The sequence below is a fragment of the Narcine bancroftii genome, chromosome 4, assembly GCF_036971445.1.
Source record: "Narcine bancroftii isolate sNarBan1 chromosome 4, sNarBan1.hap1, whole genome shotgun sequence".
In the NCBI taxonomy this organism is placed as follows: domain Eukaryota; kingdom Metazoa; phylum Chordata; class Chondrichthyes; order Torpediniformes; family Narcinidae; genus Narcine; species Narcine bancroftii.
Genome location: NC_091472.1, coordinates 76,846,337 through 76,870,507, shown reverse-complemented (window position 1 = coordinate 76,870,507; position 24,171 = coordinate 76,846,337). Strand labels below are relative to the sequence as shown.

General features: G+C 39.6%; 1 protein-coding gene across 12 annotated transcripts in view; it reads right to left on the bottom strand.

Moving 5' to 3' along the window:
* The window catches only part of ehbp1 (EH domain binding protein 1), a 561,098-nt gene that overhangs the window by 477,725 nt on the left and 59,202 nt on the right, over window positions 1-24,171 (bottom strand). For all 12 annotated transcript variants that reach the window (XR_011355819.1, XR_011355820.1, XM_069931681.1 and 9 more), the window contains exons 3-5: window positions 13,788-13,845; window positions 11,557-11,652; window positions 7,548-7,601 (exon numbers count right to left, since the gene is read on the bottom strand). Coding sequence is in view for 10 of the 12 variants with exons in the window: in XM_069931681.1 (XP_069787782.1) it covers window positions 7,548-7,601; window positions 11,557-11,652; window positions 13,788-13,845 (208 nt within the window). In the remaining 2 variants the exon portion in view is untranslated. The remainder of the gene's footprint in view (window positions 1-7,547; window positions 7,602-11,556; window positions 11,653-13,787; window positions 13,846-24,171) is intronic.

The window sequence follows — 24,171 nt, the reverse complement described above, 5'->3', positions numbered from 1 at the left end:
TTCTTGCAACAGGGATCCTGATATGCAAACATCTTCTGACCTTTTCAAACTAAACCATTTGCAAAGAGCCTGGTTGAGTAAGCCCATCTTGGAGATATGAAGATGTCACAACACTTTTTTCAGTGTCAGACTTCGCATAAAACAGCTTAGTTTTCTGACACTGGGCCTTAATGTCATAGATGGTTGATGAGCCAACATTAAATTCCTCCTGTACGATTGTCCCAGTCTCTTGCATATCTTCATCTTCTGCTTAAGGGTAAGCACTGCACAAACTGCATGTTTGTTTTTCTTACAGCATGGTAATGGTTGGGAGAGGTGGAGGGGTGGAGGGTGGGGGGTTGAATTTGTAAAAAAAATGTCCTATGAAGCAATATCTTTGTTTATGTTGCTCACAAGACAGGAACTGGTTGCAGTTGTCGCCTGTCAAGTGGTGGATTGGCAAACTATCAGCAAGACATGTCAATTTTAAACTTGGATTTTTTTTTTTACCTTGTGGCAACCCACTTACCAACAAGCAAACCAGCTCCCAAAATGGCGGATGCACTGCTACAAGTGTGGTAAAACAGCCTGCGACGGGTTTTTGTCCAATCTGATTATGTCACTTCTGGCCCAAGTGATGGGAACAGAAGTGTATAAAAGCACAGAGTAAAGATCTTGAACTCAGCTCAACAATGTGTACAAAACTTCCTTTCACAGTTCAATGAGAAGCACTTCACTACATTGTTGACCCCTATATATCAGAAAAGGATATAAAGGTACGGATCAAATAGCGATCTTCAGAAACTAGACAGAGAATCAACAGAGCATGCAAACTTCTTAATTCTTCCAGTCAAGATAGTATTCTATGAATGGACTGAAGGACCACCGCTGCAAGCCCGAGCATGCAAGCTCCCTCCACACAAGCTCCATCTAGCCAAGGAAGAGTTTAAAATGATGGAGGAGATGGGAATTGTATTGCAGTCCGATAGCTCCTGGACCTCCTCACTAGATATGGTACCCAAAGCAGAGGGAGGATGGAGACCCTGCAGCGATTACCACTGGTTGAACGCGGTTACCACACCGGATTGCTACCCTGTGCCGCATATACAAGACTTTACGTCCAACTTGCATGGAGCTCGCATTTTCTCAAAGGTGGGCCTTGCCAGAGGATATCATAAAATCCCAGTCCACCCGGATGACATTCCCAAGACAGTCCTTATTATTCACTTCGGCCTTATTGAGTTTCAGAGGATGCCTTTTGGTCTCAAGAATGCAGCACAGACATTTCAGCGGTTAACAGACAAGGTGATACACGATCTGGACTTTATATACCTGTAAGCCATACTTATTTCCAGCCACAGTCACAAGGATCATTTGTCCTACCTGCGCAAGCTCTTCATTCGCTTAAGTGAGTGCCAGTTTGGTTTAGGTGCCAGCGACTTCCTAAGCCATAGAGTTGACTGGCATGGAGCAACGCCACTGCCTGCGAAGGTCGAGGCAATCCAGCAAATCGCTAAACCTAACATGGTTAAGGGCCTTCAATAGTTTGTTGCAATGATAAACTTTTATTGCTGATTTCTACCCTCGGCGGCTCACATCATGTGTCACCTGTTTGCCCTGATGTCAAGCAAAGCAAAGAACATCACTTGGGATAAACGCTTTCTCACTTGCAAGGAGCCATCCCCGGGATTAGGACTGTTCTACCTTCTATCGGTGATGTCATAATGCATGGAGTTATGGTGGACCTGCCCTAAATACTGATCAATGTATTATGATCTTGTATTTGAACAAAATTAATCATGCCTAATTATAACGTAATAAAGTTTTATGTACAGCACAGCATGAGCCCTTCAGCCCCTGTTGTTGTTGCGCCAACCTATATAAACCTTTACAAGGGACCGTAGGAAAGTACTAGCAATAAATAGCAATAGCAGAAATTTTTAAACAGAGTGGGAAAGTTGGTAGTGCTATAGTGCTCAATTTATATAGTGTGGGAAAATGCCCCTCTGCATGCACAGAGCATTCATGGAGGAGTTTCTCTGCCGCATGGCATTCTGGGAAGTCAAGTCTGCCATTGCTTTTTCCCATGGTCTTTATAAATTGTGTGCTATAGTGCTACCAACTTTCTCACGCTGTTTAAAAATTGTCCGCTATTTCCATTTATTTGGTTTCTCTCTCTGCTGAGACTTTCCCACGGCAAAGTTTATACCTTCATTTTAATAATTTCAATCACACTTTCCTGATTACAACACCGGTGTCTGCATATGTCTGGGATTGTACTAGGAGTCAAGGCTATCACTCCCCAGCATAAGAAGATGTCATCTGATGCCGGCGTTGAGCTGATTTTGCTTTCACACTAGACACTTTAAAGGCCAATTGGTGGTTAATTCATGGGATCAACTTGCAAGTATGAAAGGGGCTTATGATGCACTTGTGGAAGCAAAACAAGCAGATGACGAAATCCCACGTTACAGGATGGTAGACTCGGGGCTGCAGCTGAAAGAAATTCTGGTGGGCCCAGGGGAGCAGAAGCACTTGTGTGACATATCTATGGGTCGATCATGTCCAATTGTTCCCACAGTGCACGGGCTAGCAGATGCGTCAATTAGAACGACCATCCAGATGGTACCCAGGAGGTTCATGTGACATGGGCTTTGGAAATAGGTCAGCAATTGGGCAAAAACATGCATGCAGTGTCAGACGTCCAAGCTCCAGCAGCACACAAAGGCCCCCTATAGTCTTTTAGGCCAGCATGTCGGCAGTTTGACCATATACATATGGATATTGTGGGGCCTCTGCCAGTGTCACATGGGGCCTGGTTCCTGCTCATAATGGTAGATTGATTCACAAGGTGGCCAGAGGCCAAAGTTCTGCTTGCAGACAAAACTACAGAAACTTGCACCAGGGCCCTGATTGTTAGCTGGGTGGCGTGGTTTGGTCTACTGAGACACATCATGTATGACAGATGTGCCCAGTTCACCTCAAGTCTATCGTTAAAATTGACCAGCTTGCTGGGAACCCAGCTGCACCACACAACTGCATACCACCCGCAGTCCAACAGGCTAGTGGAAAGGTTCCACGGGCATATGAAGTCAGCCTTTATGTCATGCCTGAAAGGATCTAACTGGGTGGACAAGCTGCCTTGGGTCAAGTTGGGACTTCACACAGTGCCCAAGGATGATTTAAATGCCTCATTGGCAGAACTGGTCTACAGTGTACCCCTTGTGGTACCGTGAAAATTCATGAAAGCTCCATGGGGGCAGGAGGAGGCACCCGCAACAATCCTAAGGAAACACCACGAGAGGCGTGGCGCTTTAGCACCTATGCTGACATCGCAACACAGTCAGACTAGCAGCTGCATACCAAGGGACCTGCAAGACTGCAAATTGGTTTTCGTACGGAGGGGACCGGGCACCTTTGCAGTGGCCAAATGAGGGACCTTTCATTTTCATACTGCTACGGCACAATGGTTCCACGTGTATTTTGGACATAGGAGGAAGAGAGGAAGCCTATATCATAGACTGGCTCAAACCGGCGCATCTGGATTTGAACCAGCCATTCAAGGTTCAGGAAACACGGTGAAGGGGGAGACTGCCCAAACAGAGGCAAATACAAGCTTTAGATGCCTTTGGAGCAGGATTGTTGGCTCTGGAGAGGGGGGTGGGGGAAGTGGGTTCACATGGTGTCCTACTTACCAACAAGTGAACTGGCTCCCAAAACGGCGGATGAACTGCTACAAGCGCGGGAAAACAACCTCCGCACAGGAGGGGTTTTTGTCCTATCAATGACGTCACTTCCAACCCGAGTGATGGTAACGGGAGTGTATAAAAGTACAGAGTAAAGGCCTGAATAAGTCAGTCTTGAACTTAGCTCTGCAATGTGTACATTGCTTCAGTGAGTAGCACTTTGCTACTACCTATTATTTAATTCTTATTTATTTCTTTGATTTTTTTTTTTCCGGTTGCTTGAATCCCAGATCCTAAGGGCTTTTCTGTACTTTCTCAGAAAATACTGCTCGTAAAAATATTGAAGCAAACATATTGGTCACATTCCACCCCAATTTTCACTCACCTCCAAGGTTTTCATTAATAGAACCATAGAACATTACAGTACAGAAACAAGCCCCTTCAGCCCTTCTAGTCTGTGCTGATTTCTCCAATTTAGAATCTCAAGGTCTAGACCTATTCTTCTCCATAATTAACTTGAAACTAATAGCATTATAATCACTGGACCAAAAATGTTCCCCTACACATACTTCTGTTCCCTGTCATGCCTCGTTTCCCTAATAGGAAATCCAGTATTGCAATCTCTCTAGTTGGTACCTCTTTATATTGGTTAAGAAAATTTTCCTGAACACATTTAACAAACTCCAAGCCATCCAGCTTGGGAGTCCCAGTTTATATATGGAAAGTTAAAATTTCCCACTATCACAACTTTACATTTCCTGCAGCTGTCTGCTATCTCTCTACAGATTTGCTCCACCAATTTTCATTGATTATTGGGCAGTCTATAATATAACCCCATGAGTGTGGTCATACCTTTCCTCCGTAGACGAGCTCCCTGGCCTGTCTGGCCTAACCACAGCTGTGATATTTTCCCTGACAAGGAATGCCACTCCTCTCCTTTCGATTCCCCCTCATTCTATTGTGTCTGAAACCCAAAACATTGAGCTGCCAGTCCTGTCCCCAACCCACTGTGCAACCAAGTTTCACTAATGGTCACAATGTTATAATTCCACGTGTCAATCCACATTCTAAGCTCATCTACCTTTCCTACAATACTCCTTGCATTTCAATAGATGCACTCGAGAACATTTCCACCATGGAAATCCTGTTGACTTCTCACGTTGCATGTAATTTTCACATAATCTTTCCTCCTCCATTCCTCTATTTGCTCTGGCACTCTGGTTTCCATCCCCCTGCAAATCTAGTTTAACCCACCCCGGAGCAGCACTAACAAACAAAGATATTACTCCCCTCCAGTTTAAATACAAACTGTCCTGTCGGAACAGGTTCCACCTTCCATGGAAGAGAGATCAATGATCCAGAAACATGAAGCCATCCCTCCTGCACCATGTCTTTAGCCATGTGTAACTTCATTAGCAGGTGACATGGGTAGCAATCCTGAGATCACTGCACTGGAGATCCTGTCCTTCAACCTAGCGCCTAGCTCCCTGAACTCTGCAGGGCCTCCTCACCCTTCCTACCCAAATCATTAGTCCCTACATGGACCATTACATCTGGCTGTCACCCTCTCTCCTGAGAATGCCATGAACTCAATCAGATATATCTCTATATACCTGAATTTATCCAGAACATGTTACCTTCATTTTGACACCACATTTCAGAAAACAAAGATGCATGTTGGGGATAGGGAGCTAGCACAATAGTATACAACCCCTTCCTATTTTCTCTTCTGGATAATCATTAAAAATGTGTAACTGTGTATTTTTGTATCTGCTCAGTGTTTCACATAAAACAGTCAAATTTAGATTTTAGTTTAAGTCCCTGGAGTAAATAGGTCACTTTAAAACAAACTTGGAATATAGCTGAAAAATTCAAGACAATAATATTGTTAAGAAAGAATTCCAAAAAATGAAGGAAGCTATTTCCGTATATTTCACCGTACAAGTAGAATCGTGAAACCCAAAAAAAATCTCTCAAAAAAATATGGGGGTCGCCTTATACACCAGATATACTTTTGAGACTTTAAATTCAGCTCAAAATCCATTCCGTGCTGATCCGCCATACGTTAATCCTTGAAAAACCAATTCAGCGTATAAGTCAACCCTTGAAAAACACAAAAAACTGCAACAGATTTTCAGAGATTTTTAAATTGAAAACAACAACACAATTAGAACCCTTCAAAATCACTCACTATTATTTTCTGAAGCAAAGATGGCAGCAAACACATCCATACTCTCACTGTTTAAACAGTCATCATGTGTCCCAGTTTGCATATGACAAGGCAACTTCAACTTCATCGTCAGTGTCTCACAATAAATCATCTTCCATGCCATCAATTGCACAAGAGATACTGCACTTTTTAAACGATTTTATCACAGTCTCTTTGTCCCATGCCTTGAGCACAAAGTTACACAGCACATCAAATAATGTAGCATGCATTGCCCTGCCTTTTGTAAATGACTTTTCTGCACTCTACATCCATGTATTTCATTCCTTGCACACATGGTCTTTGAATGGTTTGTTCAAGCAGACATCGAGATGTTGCAATATAGATGTCAAGCTACCTGGGATAACCGCCAAGTATTATGTAGTGCTAATCTACTTTTAGTGTTCTCAGTCAAGTGGCTACAAAACATATCCCAGACCAGCAAACTCTGTTCTTTGCATTAACCATTTGGCCGCCTGTTCCACACATTGTCTTTCCATAGTTTTACACCATTTTCATCCATTCATCATTTCATGAAAATTTACAAAAATAATTCCAGGGAATTTCATTTTTGGTTTAATTTTGCATTTGAAGATTACCATGGATCTTAACTTTGACCCATCGACCATGCATGATCACACCATAGTAAACCTGGTCTTTTTGTGGCCTGTACTTCTGGTTTGCACAGTTTTAACACCTTTCCATTCCACTGTTCTATTGCCTATCATGTCAAAATTCATGGAGGTTTCATCCACGTTTCTGCTATTTGCCAATGCAAACTGGTGTTTCTGCCAGTTCCATACAATAAACAAGTGAAAACTTACAACTTTATGATCAAGATCTTTTGGGAGTTTCTGTGCAATTTTGTTTTTTTGATATAATACCCGATTTTTCCTGTTCATGAAATGATTGCACCAGCCTACTGTAGCCTCAAAATCATCATTGAGGTCTGGGTGTGACTTGGCCCATTGCGTTGTGTTGATGGACCCTCCATGATAGCAATCATCTCCAGCCAATGCCCAGCAGATCAATCCACACAATCAATGGGGGGGGGGGAGGGCGTCAACATATACTTGGGTCAATGGCCCATCTCAGGCAAAGTTAATTTTGGGGGTTGACTTGTATGCCAGTCAACTGGGCACCTCAGGCAGCCGGAAAATTAGGGTCGACATATACCAGATATACTATTAAACCCTTAAAATAAGGCTGAAAAAGGGGGAAACTGACATACACCAAAATATACGGTACATTCTTGTAAATTTGACATTGGTGGGTGTAAAACACCTTTATAAGACTTTAGATATTTGCATGCAATTAAAAATTAAGTTTTATATTGCCATTCAAATTGACATTTTGAGAAAAGGACTCGATGCATTGGCCAGGTGTCAGCCTGGCTCATCTGAAATATAAAAGCCCAAGGAACCAAAGGAAAGTGAAGAGATGAATCCAATATTGTCTCAATAGATTGAAAAGGTTCTGAAGTGCATCTAGTGTAGGCCAAGTTGCTGCTCACACCTCAGCATATAGGCTTCTTACTTTCAAGTTACTTCAACTGGGAAGCAAGTTCCATAAAGGTATTCACAATAGATTCCATTACTTTGTGATGCCCATTTGAAATATGTACATGAACTCATTCCACCCAAATCAATATGAAACAATGTCAACATTAAACTTACATTTTCTATAACAAAGGTCCATTCTTTGTCTTCAAATTCCTCGGCATGAGGATCCTAAAAAGGAACCATTAGGTTCAATTGTAAACTTTTATTTTTGTTTCTAATAATGCATTTAATACACCCTGTATTACTAAAACATACATGTAGATCTGCTAAAAGAGATTAGCTAGAATACCCCAAAAAAGTTCATTTGTTAATTCAAATAAATATAGCTTTAATTACCTTGGAGTAGCATATTGTACAAGGGTGTAAATTATACCACCTGTACTGAAACCATTGCACATATTTTAAGTGAACTTATTCAGCAAAAACTGTATTAACCAAATTTAAGTAATGCGATCAATTCATATAAATGATTCCATATTCCTGCATTTTCTGAATGAAATGCTCAACTGTGCACAAATCTGCTCATTTACATTGCAGTTGGCGCAACACTACCACGGTGCCAGCAACCTGGGTTCAAATCTGGTGCTGTTCATAAAGAATTTCTATTTTCTCCAAGTGTCTATGTGGGTTTTCTCTGGATGCTCCATTTCCATCCACACTTCAAAATGTACAGAGTTGTAGGTTAATTGGGGTATTTGGGTGGCACCAGCTCATGAGCTGTATATCTAAACGCAAGTTCATTTAAAATGTAAAATTAAATTTATATTTTAACAAATCATGGTCAATATGAATGGGCAATTTGTGATCTTACTTGACTGGATTCTAGTTCTGCTCGTGAATTTTAAAGATATAATTACTGAAATATTGTTATTTATAAACATCAGGCATTCTGATTTATTTCACACCCACTGGATTTAGAGCTATTTGCTAGAAACAATACAATTATAATCAAAATTTGTATGATAGGGATAAATAGATCTGATCTCAATGCAATAGAACTGATCAGATATATAATGGGGAAAAAAGATACAAAAGGACAACACAGGTGGTGTAGCGGTTAGTACAATCCCTTTACAGCACCAGCGATCTGGATCCAGGTTCAATCCTGCGCTGTCTGTAAAGAGTTTGTATGCTCTCACTGTGACTGTGTGGGTTTTCCCCTGGGGCTACGGTTTCCACCCATTGTTCGAAACGTAGGTTAATTGGGTAAAAATTGGGCAGCATAACCTCTGGGCCTAAATGGCCTATTACGTGCTGTCTGTCTAAATTTAAATCCATAACAACAACCCCCTCAGGTAGATGATGTGTCACAACAACAACCTGCACTTAACATTAGCAAAACCAAGGAAATAGATGATTGTGGACTTCAGGAGGAAATCAGAACATGAACCAGTCCTCATTGAGGGGTCAGCAGTGGAGAACATCGAAGTCCTGGGTGTCAACATCTCAGAGGATCTGTTCTGGAGCCTCCACGTCAATGCAATCATGAAGAAGGTGTTTGATGCAATTCGATACGTCACCATAGACTCTCAAAAACTTCTGCAGGTGTATCGTGGAGACCATTCTGGCTGGTTACATCATCAATGCTGAGAACAAGAAACAGTCCAAAGGGTTGTAAACTCGGCCTGCGACATCACTGGCACCAGTCTTCACTCCATCGAGGACATCTACAAGAGGTGGTGTTCTTAAGAAAGCAGCCTGTATCATCAAGGACCCTCACCACCCAGGCCGTGCCCTCTTCACTCTGCTACCATTGGGACAAAGGTACAAGAGCCTAAAGACGAGCACTCAGCAGCAGAGGACAGCTTCTTCCCCTCTGCCATCAGATTCCTGAAGGGACACTGCCTTGCTTTGTCTTTTTTTATTTTTATAGTACTATTTTTATTTATTTTTTAAAGTGGTTTATTATATAATTGTGCTGCAAAACAATTAATTTTATGACACTAAATTCTGATTCTGATAAATGTGCCCTGTACAAATTTTTGAACTTCCACAATTGAGCAATGCAAAAAATTCAAATAAAACTGACATTTTAGAAATCTCTGACCAATAACAGGGTAAATATCTAAAAAAAAAGCAGTAATTCAGAATTATACTGAATATAACTTTTACACTTTGCCCTCGCTATTTTTTTTTTTTAATTCCAACCAGTGCACAACACATTGCTTGTGATTAAAAAAGTATTTATCAAGACAGCAACACAAACCAGTGATCATAGAAACATGGAAAATAGGAGCAGAAAGTTCTGCAATCCTTTGCGTTTGATCCACTATTCAATACAATCATGCCTGATCATATACCTTCAATTCTCAAGTCCTGATTCCTGCAACGACATGTCAAACCTCCTCAGACTTCTTAGAAAGTAGAAACATTGGTCTTTCTTCTGCACAGATGCTGCAAGGTGATGGTTCCAAGTACAGTCCTCCATTGATGCAGGTACCCTCTCCACCTCCATTCCAACAATCCAGACATGTGCACAGTCCCTTGGCCTCCCCGTCCTAAAATCCACAATATACTCCTTGGTCTTGTTGACGTTGGTAGCAAGATTGTTGTTCTGGACTACTCGATGAGATTTTAAATCTACATCCTGTATTCTGACTCATCATTTCCCATTAATCAACCAATATCAGTGGATTTATCAATAAATGTATTGATTGCTTTGGAGCTGAACTTGGCTACATAATCATGAGTGTTTAACAAATAGAGAAGGAGACCAAGCATACAGCCTTGGAATGCCTCTGTGTTGATGGTCAGCAAGATGGAGGTGAAGTTGCCAATTCACATTGGTAGGACTCTGCTAATGAGGAAATCAATGATCCAGTTCAGATTATGAACAGAGTCCCATTTCCCTTCCTCTGATCCTAAATTTTGCTGGTATGATGTATTGAACAAAAAGGATTGAGATCTAGGGTCCAAGTCCACAGTTTGCTGAAAATGACAGCACAAGTAAATAGGGTAGAAAAGAAGACGTACAGCACACTTGGCTTCATTGGTCAAGACATTGAGAATAAAAGGTTGGAAAGAATACTGCAACGAGAAAAACATTGGTTAAATCACATTTAGTGCATTGCGTGCATTGCTGGTCACATTACATAAAGGCAGTGGAGGCTTTGGCAAGGTTTAAAAGAGGACCACCAGAACATTGCCTGGATTAGAGAATATAAGCTACAAGGAGAGGATGGGCAAACTTGGATTATTTTCTCTGGAGTGTCATAGGCTGATGAGAAACTTGTTAGAAGCATATAAAATTCTGAGGCATCAATACAATAAATAGTCAGTCTTTTTTTCCAGGATGGCATAGATTTAAGATATGAGGGGAAAATATTACAAGGATATTCAAAGGATCATTTTTTTGTTACATAATGAGCAGTAGGTGCCTGCAATGCACTGCCAGGAGAGGAAGTACAAACAAGTGGTAGTACAGGTCAAAGGGCCTGTTCCTGTGTTGTATTGATCTATTTCCGATTCACTGATTTCAAACCACTGATACTTCCATTCTCGTAAGTGAGCATTAAATTCAGGATAAATGCAGAAAAAGAAATGCATTTATTTTCATTAATAAAACCTTTGTAAATGAAATAATTGCAATGACTGCCAGATAAAATCAAATTTACAAGGAGGTTTGTTGCAAGCACAGACAGTAGAAGCTGAATTCAACAATCCATTTTTATTTCTTCTGTAAGACATATGGCCAATTTATGGTTTACTGTGAAAGTGCGTACAATTACAAATGCTAACTCTTCTCCAGCAAGTGTGAAAAGTTCAAACTAGCAATTACAGTATTTATTTCTCAAAATCTCTCTTAAGGCACACCATATCCACAAAGAACATTTAACTATTGTTAATTGTATACAAGTTATGACAGTCAGTTTAATTTTGTTGATTCATCCAAAGCTCCTGAAATGATGAATGTGTATAAAATTAACAGCTGTGAAACCAGCTGAGTTCATTTTACGTCGTCACATTAGCTCTAATGCTAAAATTCTGACTTTCATCTGAGTGACAATTTTGATGTCTGTCCAATTTTTCAGTGCTTCACATGCAAAAAGAGTATTCTTATTAAGAGAGATCTTGTTTCAGGAAAAACTGTTACGATAGACTCAGTACTTTGGAACTATAATACCTTGAAAAGTGTCACAGTGATTTCAATGTTTTCAGGAACAGGCCATACAACAACTCCACGATATGGGTTTTTAATTCCCGGTTGCCAACTATGAGCCTTCAAGAAGAAAAAGAAAATAAAATGTTTACTAAGGTACAAAGTTTACATTAGGGTCGATTCATATGCAAATTTAACCAAAACCCTTTGATATAGCAGTGTTAAACTAAATATTCAAATACCTCACTGCTTTTACCTGATCTTGTCAAGTTATATATTCCAGATGAACGCCATTTGCTATTTCACAATCTCAAATATCAATTGACAATGGATGGTCTCAATGATAACATCACAAACATGACTAATTTTGATGTGAATGTAGGAGGCACAATGGTTATGCTTGCAGGTGACACAGAGATTGGTAAAGTTGTTGACTTAGGCTACAGAGTGATGTTGATGTGTTGGGAAATGGGCTGAGAAATAGCAAGTGGAATTTAATCCTCATGAGGCTAGAACAAACACTTAAGTAGAATGGAGGAACAGAGGGACCTTGGCTTGCAAGTTCAAGGATTCTTGAAGGTGACAGCACAAACAGATAATGTGATGACGAGGCATATGGATCACTTGCATTCATAAGTCAGGATACTGAATGCAAGAGTAGGAAGGTAATCCTCCAACTTTATTAAACATTGATCAGACCTCAGATGGAATACTGAATGAAGTTCTGGTCAGCACACTCAAGGAAAGATGTGGAGTACAGAGAAGATTCACTAGGATGCTGCCTGAGATGGAGCAGTTTGGTTATGAGGAGAGACAGAAGAGGATAGGGTTGTTTTCCTTTTAGAGGAGGAGGAGGGGCATAATTGAGCGATGTAACACCTTGAGGGATATAGATAGGGCATATTGCAGGAAACGTTTTACCTTAGAGTTGAATAAAACTAGAGGAAACATATTTAGGCTAAGGCATAAAAGATTAAGAGGAGATCAGAGAGGGATCTTTTTTCTGCCAGAAAGTAATGAGTACTTGGAATGTACTATTGGAGAGAGTGGTATAAGCAGAGTCACTGAGTGGAAGGTGAATGCCCGCAGGTCAGTGTGAACCTGGTGGTTGAAATGGTTTGCTGCTCACTGTATAACATAGTCATACATGTGGTGGTAACACCAAACCATTTCAGTCACTGAGGAAAACCAGTTTTCTATTCTGACATCTCCTTATGAAGAAACAACTGATCATAACCTCAACCGAATGGTCTATTTGGAAAAAAAAACTCATCTTGCAAATTAGTCTGTTGTACAGAATAATTCTAAACATCTACTAGCTTGCAGTTGGGCACGATATCTAAAGTTCAACATAACATTCCAGAAGATTGATCAGATATGATATGGTGTGGAAGAACATTCAGTCCATCTCTGAGCAGACTTTATCCTCAGACTTTGGTACAAAATGTAATTCTTCCAGTTTTATTTTCTTTTACAATACCTCTTATTAGGCTGTTAAATAATTAGAATGGTACAAAATATAATCCTTCTCCGGGTTTATTTTCCTTTACAATACCTGTCATTAAACTGCCCAATAATTAGGAACTTCATATATCTTGAACGTTGAGTGGGTGGGGAGGTGGGGTGAAGGAGGGAGGGAAGGGAGGGGGGGGAAGGGGAGAAAATGGCACTGTGTATATTCAAGAGGGAAATGTTTGTGTGTATTTTGGACAGTATGGTTCATAGTGTGAAAAATAAAAAATGTTTAAAAAAAATTAGAAACCAATTCAGATGGGTTCAGGAATCCACCCAAATTATTTGGGCCTGAATGAATTGGAAGCAGTCTTACATTCTCTCGAGTTTTAAAGAATGAGTAGCAACCCTTTTGAAATGTTAAAATTCTGAAGGGGCAGGGTGTAGTTTGACAGGGTAGATAAGAATATATTTCCCTACATAAGTGGAACTAATTTTAGAAAAAGGGTCACTTAGTTAAGACATAAATAAGGAGGATTTCTTCTCTTTGAAGGTTACGAATCATTGGAATTGCCTAAAGTAGAGCCATTGAATATTGTCTCGGTGATTACAGATTTTTGAACTAAATAGAAGTGAAGGATACAGGGAGCAGCCAAGAAAGTGGAGCGGAGACCAAGATCAGATCAGCAATGATCTTACAAAATGACAGAGTAGGCTCAAGGCCACATGGCACACACCAGCTCCTGTTTCTTAAGTTCTTGTGTATCATCACATCTGGCCTCCAATGAATATTTAATACATACCTTAGATGACTTCCGCCTACTTCTTCTAGTCCAAACCACCACTAGTTTGTCAGGTTGCCTGATAATATGAGAAATAAATATTAGTTCCAAAACTATATTACAGAATATGGCAGCTACTGACCAACAAGTATTTGTTACAAAATGAAATCCAGTATCTCATAATCACAAGAACATAGAAATAGAAGCAAGACGAGGGCACATTTAAAAGTCTACCAATCTCAGTCACGAAAATCTCCAATGACTGAGCAAATTTCAAAGATTCCTCCTTTGGTGTGAGGAGATTTATTTCCATCATCCTGGATGGCTGGCCTCTTATTTTGAGACTGTGATCTTTAGTGCTAAACACATAGTCAGTAGAAACATCAACTCCACATCCATATTTTTACCCAGAAAGTTGTGGGTGTGTGGAATGCATTGCCACAGAGGGTAGTAGGGGCAAATTCGTTGGATAGATTTAAGAGAAAGTTGGATAAGGCTCTTGTGGGCAGGGGAGTTATGGGGATAAGGCTGGAATTGGTTATTGAAAGGGAAAGATCAGCCATGATCCGATAAATGGCAGTGCTGGCTCGAAGGGCCAATTGGCCTACTCCAGCACCTATTGTCTATTCTGTCAAAAATAAGGGTCACTAACGAAAGACAAGGAGAATCTTTGGAATTGTTTATGCAGAGACTTTGAATATATTCAGGATGATCATAGATTTTAGGATTATATTGGAGTGATGGATTATAGGGAATACCCAAGAAAGTGGAGTGAGACCAAAAATCAGATCAGCAATGATTTGACAGAATGGCAGTGCAGACTAAAAGCAAGCAGCGTACACCTGCTCCTATTACTTAGGTTCTTCTTTATTTCTTGAAATATACCTCTCATTCTTCTGAACTTGTCTTTAGACACCAGTGTATTTCTACTCTCCTCATATATGCCCACAACCCCAAGAGTTAGTGGGTTGCTCCTTCACTGTACTCCCTCAATGCCAAATATATTTTGCATAGTAAAGAGATCACACCTATGTGATGTTCCAGACGAGATTTGACCTTGATCCTGTGTAATTGTAGCAAGATGCCTTGACTTGCTATCAAATCATCTTGTAAAGAGAGACAATGTAACAAATTGCTTGCTGCACCTAAACATCAATTTGTCTACAAAAACATGATTGTTCTGAACATTAGATCCTTTCATTGTTTCACTATTTATCTACAAATCGATACAAATATTTTCAAATACATATTGTTTGGAAAAAAAGTCTAATTGTTCATCATTGCCAAACTGCAAATATACAGTGCCCTCCATAATGTTTGGGACAAAGATACTTTTTTTTTTCCTTCATTTATCCCTGTGCTCCACAGTTTGAAATGTATATTCAAACAATTCACACATGATTCAGGAGCTCATTCCAGATTTTATTCAAGGTTATTTAGAATACATTTTGGTTTCACCATGTAGAAATTACACCAATGTTTTAAAAATACATAGTTCCCTCATTTCAGGGCACCATAATATTTGGGACATAGCAACGATGTGTATATTAAAGTAGTCATCTTTAGTACTTTGTTGCACATTGATTGCATGCAATGACTGCTTGAAGTCTGTGATTCATGGACATCACCAGGGCCTTAGTATGTTCTCTGGTGATGCACTGCCAGGCCTCTAATGCAGCCATGGGGTTAACCCCTTAAATTTCTTCTTCAGCATCTGGAAGGCATGCTCAATTGGATTTAGATCGGGTGATTGACTTGGTCATCCAAGAATTTTCCAGTTTTTAGCTTTGAAAAACTCCTTTGTTTGTCATAACACCCCCATCACCATGTTTCATAGATGAGATGGTATGCTTTGGATCTTGGGCAATTCCTTTATGTCTCCACACTTTAGTTCTCGTCATCGTTTTGATACAGGTTAATCTTGGTGTCATCTGTCCATAAGACCTTTTTTTCCAGAATTCTGCAGGCTCTTTCAAATACTTATTGGCAAACTGTAATCTGCCCATCCTGTTAATGTTGCTAGCAGTTTGTATCTTGCAGAGCAGCCTCTGTATTTTGGTTCATAAAGTTTTCTGTGGTCAGTAGTCATTGACATCTGCTTTCTGGAGAGTTTTTCTGATCTGGCAGACAGGCATTTGGGGATATTTCTTCATTCTGATGAGAGTGCTCTGTCTTCAACAGTAAAGGTCTTCCTTGACCTACCAGTCCCTTTGCAATTACTAAGCTCATCAATAAGCTCTTTCTTCTTAATGATGTTCCAAACTGTTGATTTTGGTAATCCTAAGATTTGGACAACATCTCTTACTGTTTTATTCTTGTTTTTCAGCCTCATAATGGCTTCTTTGACTTTCATTGGCACAATTTATTTAGCCAGAGGGTACATCTTTCCTCAAGGAGACCAGAATTGCACGCAGTACTCCAAATGCGGCCTCCCCAGTACTCTGTACAGTTGCAGCATAATCTTTCTGCTTCTAAACTCAATCCCTCTAGCAATGAAAGCCAACATTCCACTTGCCTTTTTGATAACTTGCCGCACCTACAAACTAACCTTGTGCAATTCATGCACCAGCACTCCCAAGGCCTTGTGCACAGCAGCATCCATCAATTACTTGCAATTTAAGTAATAATCTGATCTTCCATTTTTCCTTCCAAAGTGAATAACCTCACATTTGCCAAGATTATACTCCATTTGCCAGACCCTTGCCCACACATTTAACCTATCTAAATCTCTCTGCAGTCTCTCCATATCCTCTGCACAATTTGCTTTTCCATTCTATCAGCAAACTTAGATACTCAACACAGAGTCCCCCTTCCAGATCATTAATGTATATTGTGAATAGTTGCGGACACACCGCTCACCAGATTGCCAACTAGAAAAACACCCATGATATCCCAACTCTCTGCTTTCTATTGGTTAATCAATCCTTTATCCATGCTAATACATCATCCTATACATCCTTATCTTATGAATAACCCTTTTAAGTGGCACCTTATGGAATGCCTTCTGGAAATCCAAGTAAATATTGTCCTACTACACTCAATATATCAAAGAATTCCAACAAGTTTGTCAAACAAGACCTGCCTCTGCTAAATCCATGCTAGGTCTGCCTGATGGTTCCAATTCATTCCAGGTACCTTCCTATTTCTTCTTTAATGATGGCTTCAAGCGTTTTCCTATCCACTAACTGTCCTATAGTTACCTGCCTTTTTCCTACATTCTTTTTTGAACAGTTGTGTGACATTTGCCATCTTCCAATCTGCCAGGATATGTCCAGAGAATTCTGGTAAGCATCAACTCCAACTTCAGCCATTTCTTTCAGTCAGGACCAGAGGACGTATCTATCTTTACTTACCATCTCTTCTTTAGTGATCACTGTTATGTCCAGGTCTTTACTTCCCATCACATGAATAATTGTCTTTAACATGGTAGACGTCCTCCACAATGAAGACTGACACAAAATTGTCATTTAAAGCTTTTGCTATTTTCTCATTACCCGATACCAATTCCCCTTTCTCATACTCCAAGGAATCTACGTTCACTTTAGCCATTCTTTTGCGCTTTATATAAAAACTTTACTGTCAATTTGTATATTTTGTGCCAATCTTTTTCCATAATCTATCTTCCCTTTCTTTATTGCTTGCTTTGTGGTTCCTTGTTGCTTTTTAAAGTTTTCCCAATGCCAGCTGAAGTGGTTAATGCGGGCTTAATTTTAACATTTAATATGAATTTGGGCAGGTACATGGATTGGAGGGATTTGGAGGGCCATAGATTGGGTGCAGGTCAATGGAACGAGGTCAGTAAGGCACAGACTAGAAGGGCCAAAGGAGCCTGTTTCTGTGCTGTAATGTTCTTATGGTTGCAATCTTCAAGTTTCCCACTGCTCTTGGTGACCTTGTACGCATGGGCTTTTAGTTTGAAGCCTTCCTTTATTTCCTGAGTTATCCAAGGCTGGCTGCCCCCACCCTTACTGTCCTTGCTTTTAACTAGAATGTACTTTAGTTGAGCACCATAAAAAAATCTCTGGAAGTCTTTCACTGTTCCTCAACCAACCCTCCATATAGTCTGCATTCCCAGTCTACAATGGCCAACTCTTCCCTTATCCCCTTGAAATTTCCTTTGTTTAGGCATCTTACATTTGTTTTAGACCAAACTATTGCGCCTTTCATTTGTATGTGGAACTCAATCATACTATGATCACTATTTCCAAGAGGATCCCTGACTTCATGATCACTAATGTTACCTGTCTCATTGCACAGGTCCAATCCAAGACACCGTTCCCTTGTAGGTTCAGTAACATGATGCTCAAGAAAGCCATCATGAATTATTCTATGAAGTCCTCCTCAAGTCTGCCCCAACCAACCTGATTCACCTAGTCTATGTGAATGTTAAAGTTTTCCATGTTAAATATCTTTGCCATCTCACTTAATGGGTTAATTTTAAATTTAAAGTGAATTCATTGACTAAAATTAAAATGTAAAAAATAGCCTCTCTAAATAAATCCATCGAATTAGATTCAAAGTCAAACTTTTCAAACATCTGCCTATACCTTAACAGAGGTAAAGGCAACCTACATTATTTTAATGTTTTCTTTCATCCAACTACTCCATACTTATCTAAAGGAAAGCAGAAGGGGAGGCTGAACAACCTGCTGTCATGATGCATGTTGGTACCAATGTAAGTGAAACATGAGATGAGGTCCAGTAACTTGAATTTTCGGGAGTTAGGACACAAATTAAAAATAGAACTTCAAAGGTAGACATCCCAGGATTGCTACCTATACCACATGCAAGTCAGAGTAGGAACAGCACAATAGTTAAGATGAATACATGGCTTGAGCAGTAGTGCAGCAGGGAGGATTTCTGATTTCTAGGGCACTGGAATCAGTTGTGGGGTTGGAGGACCAGTAACAGCTAGATGTTCTACACCCTACCCTAATATTGGGGAGGGTTTAAACTAATGTATCAGAGGGTTAAAAATCCATCCATGCAGGATGACAGATTTAATGGCCAAGATATAAATATGATAGCAGGATGGAGATGATTACGAATTAAGTATCCAAGGTGACAGGTAATTTTGAACGATGGCAGGAAGACAAGGGAGATGGGTAGTGCTCTTAATTCAGGATGAGATTAGGGCAATGGTGAGTGATGATACAAGGATCAGAATGTTGAATCTACCAGGGTAGAGATCAGAAATAGTAATGGGGTGGGGGAGAAAAACACAGGTTCAAACAAGTTGGAATTACTGTCCTTTCTAAGGCTTATAAATCACTATCAGAAACATATCCCTAACATGTCTATTCTATGCAACCCCCTTAAACCATTTACTCAAGAAAGATCAAAAATGGTAATGGAATACGGAAACTAAAAAGTCGATTGACTAAAAGAAATAGTAATGTCAACAAATGAGATTCTGATCCACTACAACCCAAACAAGGAAATGACTCTAGCAGTTGATGCTTCACCAGTAGGACTGGGAACAATATTGTCCCAAATCACAGAAAAGGGTGAGCAACCAGAGGCATATGGTTCATGGACATTAACTGCTAGAAAATGCAATTATGCACAACTGGAAAGGAAGGATTAGCAATAATTTGTGGTGTAAAAAGATTCCACCAATAACTCTACGGAAGAACTTTCAACCTAATCACTGACAACAAACCTCTAAGTTTGATCTGGCCCCAACAAAGGGATACCAACATTAGCTGCAGCCAGAATTCAAAGATTGGCCCTGCTACTAGCTGCATACAACTATGAGGTAAAACATAAACTGGGTACACTCAACAGCGATGCAGATGCCTTATCACGCTTACAACTATCCGAAACTGAACAAAAAGAAGAAATTATTAAATGGACAGCAGAAGCAGCAGTTATCAACCAAGAACAACTATAACAATTACCCATTACAGGCCAGATGATTGGCAAAGAAACCCAAAAGGAGGCATCGTTAAGCAAAGTCTTATACTTCACCCTTAATGGATGGCCAGAATCTGAGATCATACCAGAAGACCTGAAAGCTTATTTCACATGTCACTATGAACTATTAGTTGAAGAAGGACGTTTACTTTGGGGTACCTGTACAATTATCCTGAGCAAATGGCAAAACACCATATTATTAGAGCTGCACCACAACCATCCAGGAATGGCATAAATGAAAGCACCGGCCCAGATGCATGTTTGGTGGCCATCAATAGACAGAGACATTTAAACAACATTGAGAGAATGAAAAATATGTCAGTCAATGCAGCCAAAAATTCCACAGGCCGAATATAACCCATGGAAATGGCCTTCCAGACTCTGGCATCAGATTCACAGACTTCACAAGGGGCCATTCACGGGAGAGACTTTCTTTATAGCGGTGGACGCACATTCCAAATGGCCAGTAGCTTCGCACATGAAAAACACCAAAACCGATTCTACAATTGAACAGACAAATTCAGACTACCTCACGAATTGGTTACGGACAATGGACCCCAATTTACATCAGAACCTTTCAAGAAATTTATGTGTGATAACAATATCTGACATATTTTGTCAGCACCCTATCACTCAAGTACTAATGGAGAGGCAGAATGCTTTGTGTAAACATTCAGAAAGGCGATGAACCCAGGCCACCAAACTATAACATTGCAGTGCACCAAAAAAAAACCTGTTACACATAAAAATTGAATGACAGTTGTCATGGGGGGGCTTTATCCAGCGTATAGACTGGGCAAATCGTTTGCTTCCAATATAGCTTTCTTGACCAGCATGTTACAAAACCTACAAGGGAGCAAGCTAAGTTAGATGTCGTCCTGCGCAACAACACAGGTAAAATAAATTATCTTGCAGTTAGGGATCCTTTCAGAAAAAATGATTATAGTGTAACTGAATTTCACAGTCAAATAGAGGGTGCATTAGTATGATCTAGAACTAGTTTAGTATGCCTAATCAATGGAAACCCCAATGGAATGAGGGAAGAGGTGGATAGCATAGACTGGGAGCACAGACTACATGGTGGGACAATTGAGGAATAGGGGAAGAATTTGAAAGACTTTTCACAGTGGTCAACAAAAGTATATTCCAGTGAAAAACAGGCATAGTAAGGGTAGGGAGAGGTAATCTTAGATAATGAAACAAATACAAGAAGGCATCAAATTAAAAGCTCATGCATACAAAGTCACCAAAGTAGTGTGAAACTGGAAGAACTGAAATGGGAAAACTTTAAAAAGAAACAAAGAACCACTAAGCAAGCAATAAAAAAAGATAGATTACGGAAGTAAAACCACAAATTATTAAAACAGTTAGCAAAAATGTTTGTAATTATGTAAAGCAGAAGAGAGCAGCTTATGTGAACATTGGTCCATTGAAAGATGAGAAGGGGAATTAATATTGGGAAATGCAAAAATGGCTGAGGCCTTAACTATTATTTTGTGTCAGTCTTCACAGTGGAAGACATGTCCAATATGCCAAAGGGTGGTTTCAAGGATGTGATGGAAAGCGAGAACCTCATTACAACTGCTGTCATGAAAGAGATAGGTCTGAACAACCATGGTTCCAAAGACAGACAAGTTCCCTGGTCCTGATAGAATGCATCCCAAGGTACTGAAAGAAATGGTGGAGGTTTGAGGTAATTTACCAAAATTCTCTGGACAAATCACAGAAGATTGGAAAACAGCAAATGTCGCATCTCTGTTTAAAAAAGGATGTAGGTAAAAGGCAGGTAACTCTAGGCCAGTTTGCTAAACAGACATTTTAAAAGAAATGCTTAAATATATCATGAAGGGGGGGGAAAAAAGCAAGACATCAAAAATAAAAATTGTTCCATCAGGCAGACGGAGCTTAAATTCATGAAGGACAGGCCACATTTCACAAATATACTGGAGTTCTTTGAGGATACATGGAGCCCAGTGAATAGATGGAACAGGTAAATGTTATGTACTTGTATTTTCAGAAAACATTCCACAAGGTGCTGCACAAAGGACATATCTGTAACATGCACTGAGTTGTGGGTAAACCAATAGTGAAAGAGTTGGGATAAACAAATGTTTATCTGATTGGCAATGCTGAGCAGAGTCAAATATCAAATTATGAAAGTCTTCAACAAGATACATGCAGAAAACTTGTTTCCACCGATTGGTGAAATTTGAAACAGAATAATTTAGCCTCAAGTTTAAGTGGAGTGGACTTCAAGCAGAGATTAGGAGAAACTACCTTTCCCATAGAGCAGTGAAGTTGTAGAATTCTCTGCACAAGGAAGCTGTGGAGACTGCCTCATTAAATATAATTAAGACATATATTTTTGCATAGTAGGGGAATTAAAAGTTTTGGGGAAAAGGCAGGTAGATGGAACTGTCAGATCAGCCATGATCTTATTAAATGGTGGAGTAAGTTCAATGGGCCAAATGACCTGTTCTTGCTCCTTTTTCTTCTATTCAAAAAAGTCACATTTGAATCACAAATCTGTGAACTGAATTTGCAGAATGAGAAAAATCAGAATTAATATTTCAGGTCAATGACCTTTCATCACCTTTATCGTGTGAGGCCAATGACCTCAAACACTGGTTCCTTTTCTCTCTCCACAGATATTGTCTATCCTGATGAGTAGTTCCATCATTGTTTTTAATTCAGATTACCAGCATCTGCATTTATCTATTTTTCAATAATTTTTGATGAGTAAATGTAGGATCCAGTTGCAGAGTCCAAAAGAGCCTCATATACTGAGTTTCATTTATAGTTTTTCTCATTTGATAGTATTAAAAGTAAAGCTGAGGTCAATGCACAACACCCTGATGTAGACCTGGTGATTCAACACAGAGAGGAAGGCCAGCAAGATGGCATCCAAAGTTGACCTGTTGTGACACTAACCAAATTGAAGTGGGTTCATGTCCTTCCTAAGTCAGGAATTGATTTACTCCATAATCAACCTTTCAAAGCACTTCTTTACAGAAGATGCATGTAACCACCGACTGATGCTTGTTGAAATGGGTCACCTTGCTCTTCTTGGGTACCAGCATGATAGATGTTCATTTGTTCATCACAGCAAGAGATTGAAAACATCTGTAAAACATCTGTAAAAACTCCAGCCAATTGGTCTGCACAGATTTTAAGGACTTGGTCAGGTACACAACCTGGGCCAGACACTTCCCAACGATTCATCCTCCCGAAGATTCTTTTCACATCATTCTCAGAAACTGCAAGCATAGTCGCGGGAGCTTATGGGGTTCCCTTTGGGGCATCATTGTGTTCCCTTTCAAAATGAGCTGAGAAGGCATTGAGCTCATTTGGAAGAGATGTTTTACAGTTCATGATATTACCTCATTTCACTCAACTGGGTGCAATGGTGTGCATGCACTGCCACAGCTGCTGAGCATCCATCTGAGACTCCAGCTTAGTCCAGAATTGTCTTTTTGCATTGGTATGCCTTTCCAGAAATTGCACCTGCACTTGTTGTATGCTTTGGTATACCTCAACCTGAATGCTACAGATCTGGTCTTCAACAGGTTGCAGATCTCTTGGTTCACCCATGGCTACTGTTTAGGCTACAGTCAAATAGTCCTAGTTCGAACACAATCATCATGCATTTCCTGATAAAGTCAGTAGCAACTGAGACATATTAATTCAAATCCACTGACAATACCTTGAACATAGCCCATCCTATTGACTTTCAAAGTGGCCCAATCTCAGTCACAAAGGTGCTCTTTTTATTCCCTACCAGCTCTGTATAGTCTTCTTTACAATGCTCTTCAGTTTTTGCCTCAATGTAGGAAATAGAAACAGTGTGGACATGAAATGGTAGCATAGCAGTGGTGGGGAATGTTCAATTCCCTGGTTTTACAGGAAACATGCTGTGGTAGTTTTTTTTTAATGTTATTTATCATTTGCATCAATACAAAGTATAAATACAGTAAATATAAATAGTACAGTAAATATGTCATACAAAATGATCCAAAAATTATTATTTTTCACCCAAATCTCCCTACCCCCTCAAAAGGAAGAAAAAGAAGAAAGAACACCTATTTCTACATATATATTATTAACATTGACTATTTTATATAATTTCTAATTGAGAGGGGTGGATAAGGTGGAAGATGTGAATGGAATTTTATTCATAAAATCCTTATATGGTTCCCAAATATTATAAAAGTTTTCAATTCGATTCCTTAAACTATGTATTTTTTTCTAAAGGTATATAATTTTGTATTTGAATATGCCATCTGTCTAATTGTACCACACTCTCAGTTTTACTCATTACCGCTACACATTTCTTTGCAGTCAACACTGCTATATTTTTTAAAAATTCTTGATATTTATCCAATTTCAGTTTTATATCTTTTTCATATATATTCCCAAGTAAAAATATTCTTGGATCATAATTTGTCCTAACAATACACTCAAATCATTCCACTCTCTCACAGGACAATAC